The sequence below is a fragment of the Micropterus dolomieu genome, linkage group LG19 (genome assembly GCF_021292245.1).
Source record: "Micropterus dolomieu isolate WLL.071019.BEF.003 ecotype Adirondacks linkage group LG19, ASM2129224v1, whole genome shotgun sequence".
Classification (NCBI taxonomy): Eukaryota; Metazoa; Chordata; class Actinopteri; order Centrarchiformes; family Centrarchidae; genus Micropterus; species Micropterus dolomieu.
In genome coordinates, this window is record NC_060168.1 from 13936462 (window position 1) to 13948778 (window position 12317).

The 12317-nt window shown below is 43.8% G+C and overlaps 2 protein-coding genes across 5 annotated transcripts in view; one reads left to right on the forward strand and one right to left on the reverse strand.

Annotated features, from left to right (window-relative positions):
* Positions 1-1995: 1995 nt before the first annotated feature.
* On the forward strand, positions 1996-8187 carry fgf16 (fibroblast growth factor 16). 2 transcript variants are annotated; one of them, XM_046030834.1, is made up of 3 exons: positions 1996-2860; positions 4475-4578; positions 6612-8187. In XM_046030834.1, exons 1-3 carry the CDS (start codon positions 2557-2559, stop codon positions 6855-6857), a joined length of 654 nt encoding a protein of 217 aa, XP_045886790.1. In that variant the 5' UTR covers positions 1996-2556; the 3' UTR covers positions 6858-8187. The 2 variants fall into 2 exon arrangements, with proteins under 2 accessions (XP_045886790.1, XP_045886791.1); XM_046030835.1 differs by having other exon boundaries at positions 6615-8187.
* A 1839-nt stretch (positions 8188-10026) lies between these two features.
* The window catches only part of atrx (ATRX chromatin remodeler), a 36676-nt gene continuing 34385 nt past the window's right edge, over positions 10027-12317 (reverse strand). For all 3 annotated transcript variants that reach the window (XM_046029759.1, XM_046029760.1, XM_046029758.1), the window contains exon 34: positions 10027-11645. In XM_046029759.1, coding sequence (XP_045885715.1) covers positions 11421-11645 — 225 coding nt within the window. In that variant the 3' untranslated portion in view covers positions 10027-11420. The remainder of the gene's footprint in view (positions 11646-12317) is intronic.

The following is a 12317-nucleotide window of genomic DNA, read 5'->3' on the forward strand; positions in this document are numbered from 1 at the left end:
TTCTCCCCTTCTCTTTTCTTTAATCCCTCTCCTTCCACCCTTTAGCTGAGACGAATCCTCCTTTCATCCTCTTCTGCAGCGAGGGCCCTGGTGTCTGTTCGCACAAAGCCTGACCATCCCTGACTCCTCGTCAACCCCTTTCCCCAATTCATCAAGCAGAGGCCCATGGGCATTCATCACCCCCACCACCTTTCATATCCCGCACCGGCTGAAAGCCACTGTCCCTCCTCTGACTTCAATGCAGCCACGACGCTCTCGTAAGATTTATAGTGGCGTAATTAGTAGCAGTGAAAAAGGCCCGCGTGCTTTGGAGGGTCATACTGTATCACACTCAGAAGAGCCCTGAAAGACAGCCACATCTGCTTCTGAATAGATTGCACCGCCACCACAAAAAGTTGATAAATTAGCTTAAAACAAGAAACCAAGAAATTCATCAAAGCTTGACAGTGACATCAAAAATCATACATACATACTTTAGGTCATTTTAGCGTACTTTTTGTCACCATTCATGGGAGCGAGACGCTGTCATAAATCCCTTTATGGCAGCGTCATGGAGGCTGCTTCTCCTTGTGATGAGCAGCTCCGAGGTGAGAACTCAGGACGGGGGTTTCCGAAAACAGCTTGAGGGAGGTCTAAAATAACATGCCTAATAGTTAAACGGTGTTATTGATGTAATCACGCCCTTCCCTCCCGCTCGCCCCGCTGTCACTGATATCTCAAGAACAGTGAACTAATTAAAACACTCCTGCAGTTTGTTTTCATTTCGATCCTCGCACAGAAATAAAGTCTTCACTAAACGGCTGCGCTTTTTTTCTTCTTCTTTCTCCTTTTTCTCCCTGCGAAGCCGCAAGTTGGGACCTGTTGCCCCAGTGTGCACGGAGGGGATGCAAAATCCCCATTCAATCATAAATTACACCCATTATTCATTATTCCTGTTGTGACTTTCTCTGTGCTCTCTTTCATGTACAGGATGGCACAGCTTACTGTGCACCTGAAACATCAAAATGTTTGACTTCAGTGGAGGTACTGTGGCTTCAGCTGACAAACGGAGGTGGAGGTGTGAAGGCGCTAATCAGTGATGGAAAGTAACCAAGCACATTTAAACTCAAGCAATATACTTCAGTACAGTTCTGAGGTACTAGTACTTGAGTATTAAAATGATGCTACTTTGTACTTTCCCCCCTCTATATTTATTTACAGTTAGTCGTCACTTTCTATCTATTTCACACACAAAATAGGACCATGTGATTGTGACTTTTAATTTATTTTATTAAAATTAAAATGAACACCACCTAAACTAACTACAACAGAATAATGCTACTTATAGTACACATGAATGTTGTTGTTTTTTTGCACAAGTACTTTTTTTCTACTACTATAGTAAAAATCTGGAATGCAGTTATGAGTGAATATAATAAATAGCCTAATATATAAATATATATGTGTATATCTTTCTTTGCACAGTGTGGTGCTTACATAATTACTAAGCAGCAGAAGTTTTGTGGAGAGGCAGCAGTTTATTGAAACTTCACACAGAAGTCAGTAGGGGAAATCAACATTTTAAAAAAGAATCATGCAAAACACTTTCATTATAGAACCTGTGATGACTCCACAAGTTCATACAGTCTCTGCACCAGTCAGATTTGATATTACACGTCATCAGCACTTGGAGTCCCCCCACCCCCTACTTTGCCAGTACAAGTGGTTAAGCTGCTGGTTTGCTGGAGCACTTTGCAAACGTTGTGCAGATGGGCGAGGAAGCACCTGCTTCCAACAAGGAGGTGGAGAACACTTGTGCAGGAGGTCGGAATACTCTGAGATTATGCACAGATTATTTTGATATTCTTGTGTGTGGGGGGGGGACGTTCGCCTGATGCTTTGTGGTTTTCCTTTTCTTTTTGTTTCCAGGAGAGGCTATGCTGCGACCAACAAAAAAAACAGTCAGAGTATATGGATTGCCCTTGGGGTGGATTGGTTGTTACAGTTTATGATAGATGTAGCTTTTCGCCTTTGTGTTTGAACTATGATGATCTTTGCTTCTGCATCTGTGTCGCATTTTAATGCACCACAAACTGTTGCCAGAGTGTCCTGCCCCTGGATAGGCGATGTGGTTTTATCAGACAGCCTCGGACCGCAATCAGGAGCGCAGGAACACTGAGAAGATACTTCGGGACTCGGATTTGCTTGGTCGGAAGATAGATACAGCTTTCTAAGAGCGCAGTGGCATAAAGGTGTAGACTGCGGCATCATCAGTGGTAAAAGTTGGACTGAAAGTGCACTTTCAGTAAGGAAACTGATGCACGTAAGAAGGGATGCCAGCCAGGCGTGGCTTGTGTTTGAATATCCAATGTGAGAATGCGTGGGGAGTATGTATATAATAGAGTCTTTCCATCTGATAAACAGACATATCAAACGGATGATTATAGCAGGAGGAGATTAATAAAGTGAAAGGACGCAGCTGATTTGGAGGAGCACGACGCGCTGCGAACGCTTTGTGCGTGCATGGACCGGACTTGTGTAAACTTTTTTCCCTCCTTGAGTCACCGTACATTTTAAATGACTTCGCTTAATTTGACAGCTGTGCACACAATGGGAGAGGTCGGGAGTTTTCTGGGGACAATCGACTTGGATTTACAAAGCTTTCCTGCACTCGGGAATATGCCCTTGCCGGAGTCTCCAGTGGGCTTGAATGAGCGGCTGGGGCAGATTGAAGGGAGGCTGCAGCGGGGGTCGCCTACGGATTTTGGGCACCTAAAAGGGATCCTGAGGCGGCGGCAGCTCTACTGCAGGACGGGCTTTCAGCTGGAGATATTCCCCAATGGGACAGTGTATGGAACAAGACAGGACCACAGCAGATTTGGTGAGGGTATTTCTTGAGCAACCAACTTTTACAGTACAAATTCCAAATATTGAAGATTATGTTATGTAATGTGTCTTAATTGACAGAAATAGGTCCATAGTTTGATTTACCATCAAGGACGATTGAACAAAAATGGCCTACTGACAGAGATTTTTAAATGAAATATGGCCTGTGGTAATCTAGAGGAAAGCAATAAGCAATATTACAAAATGTAATTACAGTTTTCAGTCAGCCTATTTACGAGGCCACTGATATTTAGCTATCTTGTACTATCAAATTAGACCATTGTCACTGCTGTCACTCTAAAAAGTGGGTGAAGTGAGTATTATTGAGAGGCATTTTCCTGCCGCACATCCCCAGTGGATACCCGGTCGTGCGTCACTGTCACCTTGCGCGCAAGAAAGCAGAGCCACACACCTTTCCCTGGCAATCCCCGCTGCGCATCGGGGGGCAGGTGTCTCACCTCAAAGCACCAAACAAGCAGCGCGTGCGCGTGTCGTGGTCACAGCAACAGCCCGCACGTGGGCGCGCGCGCGCCCGCAGTTCTGAATATTTGGTACCTTAACGTAGCCTAAATGGAGCGAGGTGCGGCTCGCGGGAGAACGATAAACAAATGAGGTCAGAGGGCAGATACGCAGACATCTCGCGCCTCATATCCACGCAGCCGTCTCACAGCTGTAGGCTGGAAAGAGTGGAAGAACCCTACATTAAAGCATGACCCAAGCAGAATTCAGGGAAGGTTTAATGTTCAGACTGCAGCCAAAACAAGCGGTTGACAGGGATTGGGTGGTCCGCGTGTTTGTTTCTGGCTTCACTTAGCGTTTAAAATGCAAGGCCTTTTGTCAGAGCTGCAAGGAAGACAAGGCTTTGATTAGAGGGATATGAAACACACTCTTCACCCCACAAAAAAATTAGAGGGATGTTCTCTGTCATCCTCTGGCATCAGATGAGGTCAGCGAGATGGGGACCAGGTGGCTGTAAGCTGGCTTCTGCCAGTCAGCACAGCCAGCTGGATCCTCTCTGACTAACCTCTGCATCACAACAGCTTTTAATTCTACCAGTTGTTTCCCCGCCTTTGAAGTACAAGTTCCTGTAACTTTGTGTGAGTCAGCAGCTCACTAAACAACTTACCCACATCTCAGATTCATAAAAGTGACTTCTCAGTCTGTGTTGGTAGCCAGTTGGGAAGTCACAAAGACAGGATGAACACATTTAAAGACACTATAACCTATTATGTATAAATGAGCGATTTATGTTCTTTAGACCAGAATAAAAATGCTACTTCTAATCCCTATATGGTGCTGTTCTCATCCAGTCCATATATTTTTATTTTGAGCAATGGAAAAAAACTTGTTATTCAGTGGCCTTAAAACAGCAGTTTTTCATTCATTAATTTTGTAGAGTGGATATGCAAGAAGATGCTTTGTTATCATATAGGAATCATAATGACTAAAAAAGCATCTTGTGGGACACAAGATGACAATGAACAATTTGCAGTGCAAATTCAGCCATCTGGTGTGCTGTCACATAGATGGAGGCCACTTGTTGCTGTGTGTTTGTGGGCATTGCTGACTGTTTCTTTGTGCATTGTGTGTGTGCATCATTGGACCTCAGGTATCCTGGAGTTCATCAGTCTGGCAGTGGGTCTGGTCAGCATCAGAGGGGTGGACGCTGGACTCTACCTCGGCATGAATGAGAAAGGAGAGCTCTATGGGTCGGTGAGTCAAAAAAAAAACAACAACCGTCCATTCACAACCCCGCCCTCGCCATGCAGCCCAGGGTCTCATTCCCAATAAGTCTGGCCATTGAATACTGGTGACTTGTTTTACAGAAAACACTGTTTCCCAGCCATTCTCATAAAATTAAACTCTTTTTTTTTGTTTTTACAATATACTTACGTCAGTAAGTAATCTTTCAAAATTAAGTTTTCAGTCGCTTTCTGAGAGACAGTTTGTTATCAAGGTTCGTGGCAGACAGGAAAACCACAGTGAGACAAAACAAATTGTATTTCTCCTCAACAGTCTCACACTCACATGCATCCCTCCGCTGCTGCTGTGCTTCAGCATGCTGACCAGAGAAATTAATCATAAAGACAGTAGAGCCAATAAATGAGGACTTTTGGACCAAAAACTACACTGGCAGTAGCAAAGAAAAGAGAACATATTTTTATTTATACTTGTTTCCAATGTGAAGGAACTCAAGGAAAAGCAGATTTTGCAGCTTTAGTGAGCAAACCAACCTCTTCATTTAGTTTTGAGATATCCAGAAATATTTACATATTTTCCTGAAGTGGAGGCAGGACCGTTTGGAGTCACTCTGGACGTGTGCTGTGTGTGAATTTGGTGGAGATTACCTCTCTGTGCACAGCTGGACTCAAGTTTGGGCCTCACTGTTAAATATAGAAGAAATATCTTTTCCACAGTAAATGCAGTATCTATAGAGAACATTTCAGGGTTTTTTTCATCCTGGCTTACTTTGTCTCATCATGTTGTTGGTATCTGGAGGGGGGGGGTAAAGATGATGAAGGGGAAGTATGTGAGGGTTACCTGTATCAGGTGTCCCAGAGCATTACCTGAGGGCCCCTCAGGGCTCAGACTCCCCCTGGCTCTGAACATTTCGAACAGAGGCTACTTTTAAGCATGGCCATTATGTTAAAGGTGCAGATTTTGTTACTGCATGCTATCAGAGTCTGGCATCCTGGAGCGTTGACCCTGGGGGAGGGGTGGGAGGCAGTGAATGGTGTGTGTGTGTTGGGGGGAGGGGGGTAATTGCACACCTGACTGAGTCACCTGACTGACAGAAGGACCGATGTAGACAAGTCTGTCTGAAGCCGAGAGGCCAGGAGGTGGAGGGGAGGAGGGAAACAGGTAGAAGGGTGCTTCCGTCCCACAACCACCAGACCTTGGCGGACTTTTGATCCGATGAGATTTTTGTGTGTGTGTGTGTGTGTGTGTGTGTGTGTGTGTGTGTGTGTGTGTGTGTGTGTGTGTGTGTGTGTGTGTGTGTGTGTGTGTGCTAGGATGGAGCTGGCCCAGTCATGTGCCCTCTGGGCTGTGTTTACAGACAACAGCTTCACCACACAGCTGCAGCCAAGCAGAGCCTGACAGCCAATCAACAAAATTGCTGCTGGAATAAAAAAAAGAGACTCTTGCACAAACACTTGCTACAAATATAACGCGTGTTATTAAAGTCAGAGATTGACTCATTGCTGTGTAGAGAAGCCACGTCCCCTTAAGCCAAAAAAAAAAATAGAGAGAGTTAGTCCGAGGGAAAGAGTGTCCAGGAGGAAGAACGGGGGGAGTTTGGGACACCCCCGCTGCTGTGTGTGTGTGTGTGTGTGTGTGTTTGTGTAAGATTGTACGCCTCTGCGCTGTTCTTCTTGCATCACAGGGATGGAAATCATTCTTCATGCACAACAAGAGGTTAACAGGTCTGAGGAATGAGTGTGGGGTGTAAAGTGAAACACCGCTCCTAATGACCTCCGCCTCTTTAGTCATAATGAGTACCTGCCTAAATGAGATTCTCCTGGTTCATTTCAACTTTCAAGCGCAGCCCAAAAATAGTTAATGAAACACATGAACTAGTGCACCAGGATGGGTGGAATCTGCGTGCAAAGTGGCATCACCCCTCTCAATCTCAACTGCATGTTTATGTCTCTTTAATCTTGTTGCAAATTGTCTTTCTCATCTCACTCAGTGCCGTGTGAGCAGGACTTCAGCACACAACTAATTTGTTGTTTTCTCTCCGGCAGAAGAAGTTGACAGCAGAATGTGTGTTCAGAGAGCAGTTTGAGGAGAACTGGTACAACACCTACGCTTCAACTCTGTACAAGCACAATGACACGGGGCGCTTCTACTATGTGGCCTTAAACAAGGATGGCTCGCCCAGGGAGGGCGGCAGGACTAAAAAACACCAGAAACTCACCCACTTTTTACCCAGGCCTGTGGAGATTGAAAAGATCCCTCAGGCGTACAGGGACTTATTCCAGTACAGGTGACCAGCGCTTACGCCCGGAGAACTGATTCCATTAGGAGGAGCGGAAATAAAAGAAGAGGAGAGAGGGGGTGTTGTGGATATTTTGGACCTGGTACAGAACTGTTTACCCTCAACTCCCCCTGAGGTCACTGAGTTTGCACCTCAGCCCACTGCCAAGCACTGACATAAACATTGTGCATGTTCCTGGATGTTGATTCTTTGCCTCTGCAGTGGACTACAGAGAGGAGGGGGAAGTAAATTTCTTAAACCACTGAGGACATGGACGGAGGAGGCCCGCATGGCTGCCCTGCTGTGGGGCAATCAGGACGATCAAATCAAGTGCCATGTTTTCCCAATAACCACTTTTTTTGATACTGAAGCACCATGCAGCGGCAAGTGGATGGTCGTGGCTCTTGGCGGTTCTGCACAGCACTAAGCTGGTGTGGGGGAAGAAACGAATGGTCGACGATGAGTACACCAAGAGAGAGACTTTTAGGAGCTGACGGAAAGCACTGCAGATGTCACATTGTGCATTTGTCACGCACTATACACAGTCATGGTAAATGTTAGACAGGGTAGATTCCACATTCACAGAGATAGTAAGGAGAAGGGTGAGAATACACAAACTATGTGCTACATGCAGGTTAAGTGACAGGTTGGGATAGTCAGGTACTAAAGAGTCTGTAGGGAGAATGTCTGGGAGACAGAACTGGAGTTTTATTAAGTCGTCTTCAAAATCGAAGATGAAAGATGGAAATAAAATCTCTTAAAATGAACGTGTGATAGATGAAAGAGCACTTACTGCACATCCCCAGTCCCAGCTGTTGGCCCACTTTGTCTCCCATGTCATCATCAGAGTCGAACAATCTCTGAATCTGAATAAAATATCACGCAGCGTCTTGTAGGAAATCTATGCAAAAACAAGCGATTAAGCTCGGGACAAAAGCACTTCTCTGACTGTGGTTGTAAAGAATAAGCAATGGGTTTTTTTTTTAAAGGATGGTGACTTGTAATGTTCAGAGTGTCAGGAACATTATTAAAAATGCAAGTAGCTGAGGTGTACATATGGGTGATCCTATTTATGAGATGTACAATATATTTATTTTCTACATATAAAGTATAAATATAAATCTATATATTTATTTATTGCAAAGAATTTATTTTGTAATGAACTTGAAGTTATCTGGACTGTAGATTCTACTGAAATGACACCCAACACCCCCCCCCCCAAAAAAAAACTGCAATGACCATGACAATAAAATTGTCCTGCCATCGAGAAATCAATGTGAGAGACTTTTTTGTTGTTGCTTGGATTAAAATCTGATGTACCAATTAAAACCAGATACAAAATCTATGTGGATGTTTTTTTCCTCCTTTGTTTTGCAGCCGCGCTAGCAACTTGTTGGATGGATGGCCATGAAAGTTTGTACAGACATTTATGGTCCCTAGAGGACGAGTTGTAATGACTTTGACTAAGTTTTCCTCTGTTGCCACCATGAGGTTGACGTTTGTGGTTTTCGCCTAACATTAAAATGTAGACAAAAACAATTCAGGCTTTGCTGATGTAAGATAACAGTACTGCAAGATCATTATTATGCAGGATGCTCACTATTATTAAAATACCTCAAATGTAATGACTTTAAAAGCAATGACTACATGGCATTTTATCCTGCTGTCAAAAAGGTTATTGCGTAAAAAGATACAGCATTTTTTCCCAGAGAGCGCTGATAGTATCGCATGCCAATTTGCACTCATAAACCCTTTACCAAGTAATTTGCACAGGCCCTCTCTGTCTCCACAAGGTCTTAGTCAGCCTACATCCACCATACAAAATCGGATTCCTTATGCAACTGGATCCCGACTCCTAATTGGGCTTTACACATCAGCATAGATTTAGAGCAGTGATTGGTTGTTCATTGCAGGGGCCTCAGACTTCACTGTAGTGTACTCAATTGACAGAAACAGCTGCCTGCTGCACAGAGAACCAGCGGGGATGTGCTGCAAAACTGGAGTGGTGGTAATCTGGGGCTGAGAGGGGATGGGATCAACATTTCAACATCTGCAATAGTTGTAATGTTTCTCCACTGGCAGATATCTGTAAGCTGTGAGAGCAAGCTCCCCTGGGGGGGAGGGAATGGAAAAGTCAAAGACATGCAGGGGAAAACCCTGGCAGACTGAGAAATGAAAACAATACCGGGAGAGGGAAAAATAGATGAAAGATTAAAGGGAATAGAGAGTGGGACAAAAGGCACTTAGTGCTGTGGGTGTGAAATACAGGGACACTGCACCAGGACATGTCAGCTATCTGCTTCCCAACTGTTAATATAATTTGCTTTCTTGCAGAGAATTAGATGAGGTCCATACCACTCTCAAATGTGTATGGCAAATATGAAGCTGGGCCCAGGAGATGGTTAGCTTAGCTCAGCATAAAATACTGTGGCAAACCTAAGGCACACCTGTGCAATACCCATGCTCTCTGATCAGCATCTTGATACGCCACAACTGTGAGGTGGATAGATTATCTCAGCAAAGGAGAAGCGCTCACTAACACAGATTTTGACAGAGTTGTGAACAATATTTGAGAGAAATAGGCCTCTTGTGTACATAGAGAAAGTCTTAGATCTTTTGAGTTCAGTTCATGATGAATGGGGCAAAAACAAAAATGTTGTGTTTATAATTTTGTTCAGTGCATTTACCAGACAGACATGAGTGTATCAGTTATCTAATGCTTAGCATGTAAGTGAATAAGCAAACTATTGCTTTAATTTTACACGAAACCACAATTTCCTGTTGATTGATTGTATGACTGACTCAACAGTGAACCTGAATGAAATTGTATATTCAACGTTTAGAACCTAAAAGATATATCTGCCGGGACGAGTCAGAAGAGGTGCATCTGTCCAGTAAAGTCAAAATATGCCACATAAAATGGTTAATATTTTATCAGATTTTTTAAGACAAATATCAATAGTGGCATAAGCCTCCAAGATTTAACCAGTCAGGCTTCACATACGCATGTGTCTAATAAAATGTTTGTGCAAGATCACAAGACTCGAAGAAGCAAACCAGGATGACCAAATCTCCTACAAACATCGCCCTTTTTAAATTCAGTCAACGCAAAGGAATGCCCTGTAAATCACTGGTTACTATTTCAGTCCTGAAACAAACAACAAATGACTCAAACACAGGAGTTGCTCATCCTTTTGGTCACTTTATTAAATGTTATATTAAATACAAGATAATAGCAGATCAGATTCATGGCAAATCATGTGTATTTGCTAACATAAGAACATTCTTAGAGGAGGGCAAAAAAGTTTCTCTACATTTATGAAATACACATTGTGCAAACACAGGAGCCAACTAGAGACAACAGGCGCCTCTTCGTGAGAAATGTACATATTCCTCATGATTAACAGTTACACCAGTTTAAGCTTTTAGAAGCAAAAATGTGCCAAAGTAGAATACAGGTAGTCTGGGGGCCTGTCTGGTTATACTACAATGTCCAGAAGGCATTTCTCACAAAGCAGAGGAAACAAATCAGCCAGACACGTAAAGATTTCCAGTCTTTACTCTATCAAGTCCATCGTGAAACATTTCAAACTTTGACAGTTGAGTAAAGGGAAAGGTTTTGGGCCCTGTGATGCCCGGCTGAACGGGTTGTCGCTTTGTGAGACCCAGTCACTCGCCCAAGCTTGGGATCAACACAAGTGGAACATAAACAATGAACAGGACATACAGTGCTATGCTAGACAACACGTGACAATGATGTTACAAAAAAAAAGGTCATAGGAACCGGCAGGCAGTTTTGAACAACACAAGCATTCCATTACCATGTTCAGCAACAACTAATGTAAACACTTAAAAGCGTAATAGAAAAGATTCTCAACAAATCTCAAATCTCAGAACTTTACAGAGCGTTTTTTTTAGGAAACAATATAAGGCCGTCGTTTTTTTTTTTTCCTTTTCTGTTTTTGTTGACTATCTCCCAAAAAGAGCAGGACTTTGCAGCACCATCAGCTGTCTGCTTTGCTAGATATTGGTGAAGGAATCTACCGGGGCTAACTATAATGTCGAGCTTTACATCATAGAGTCCTGTCACCAACGACACTGGTCCCACTCAGGTTTAGTTAGGCATTTAAAACAGTATAAAAAACTGAGTTTAAATAATAAGGAAACCCTCTTTTAAGGGGAAAACAATACAATGCTTAAAGCATTAGGGGTAAAACGTGTCTGTCTTTAAATACATGAAAAATTAAGATATAGAACTTGAATAACATTGAGACGGTATATACATGTTTTTCCTGTTGAAATTCTGAATGGACTCCTTTCACACAGTCATTTATACATTATATTCCACCTTCTCTCAGTGAACTACAGAACAAAGAACTGAGAGTCTATCCCACTTGAGGCCCCAGTGGACAGCAGCCTAGTCTCAAAACTACTCCACCCTCTACTTGGTGCATCAGTTTGCGTTTAGCTCCGAGCGGTCTCACAGTGTGGTTGTGACAGAGAACTTGGCTTTGCGTGAACTGGGCCACTGGGAGCTGGCTAGCTGGGTGGGGTGGTGGATGGGGGTCCCTCTGACCTACAGGCCCTTGGAGGGTCCAGGATTCTTGCCCATGCCTTGATGGGAGCCCAGGCCGTGGAGCTGCTGGTAAAGGCCCAGCAGGTCCATCTGGCTGAGCCCGCTGCCTCCCATCATGCCGTTCTGCAGGGCTAGCTGGTTCAGGTAGTTGGCCTGGTTCGCCATGGCCAGCTGCTGCTCCTGCACCTTCCTGTTGGTGATCAGCTTCTGAACGAACATCATCAGCTGGGCAAACACAAACATAGAGAGAGTTCAGATAACTGCAAAATTACTACTATAGTTTAATAAATACCAGCTGAACAATCAAAGCCTCGCTGTCTATAGTTTAAGTGAAGATAACAGACAAGAAAAAAAATAAACTATAGATGCTGAAAACTGGCCAAAAATCACCAAGGTATAACGTTATGGCTTACTGAATTACACTGCTCAAAAAAATAAAGGGAACACTTAAACAACACAATGTAACTCCAGTCAGTCACACTCCTGTGAAATCAAACTGTCCACTTAGGAAGCAACACTGATTGACAATCAATTTCACATGCTGTTGTGCAAATGGAATAGACAACAGGTGGAAATTATAGGCAATTAGCAAGACGCCCCCAGTAAAGGAGTGGTTCTACAGGTGGTGACCACAGACCACTTCTCAGTTCCTATGCTTCCTGGCTGATGTTTTGGTCACTTTTGAATGCTGGCGGTGCTTTCACTCTAGTGGTAGCATGAGACGGAGTCTACAACCCACACAAGTGGCTCAGGTAGTGCAGCTCATCCAGGATGGCACATCAATGCGAGCTGTGGCAAGAAGGTTTGCTGTGTCTGTCAGCGTAGTGTCCAGAGCATGGAGGCGCTACCAGGAGACAGGCCAGTACATCAGGAGACATGGAGGAGGCCGTAGGAGGG

Excerpts from the sequence above, each read along its gene's own strand:
- fgf16 (XM_046030834.1), top strand. The coding sequence starts at position 2,557 with ATGACTTCGCTTAATTTGACAGCTGTGCACACAATGGGAGAGGTCGGG. Across the intron at positions 2,861-4,474 it reads ACAGGACCACAGCAGATTTG|GTATCCTGGAGTTCATCAGT; the intron begins GTGAGGGTATTT and ends ATTGGACCTCAG. Across the intron at positions 4,579-6,611 it reads AAGGAGAGCTCTATGGGTCG|AAGAAGTTGACAGCAGAATG; the intron begins GTGAGTCAAAAA and ends TCTCTCCGGCAG.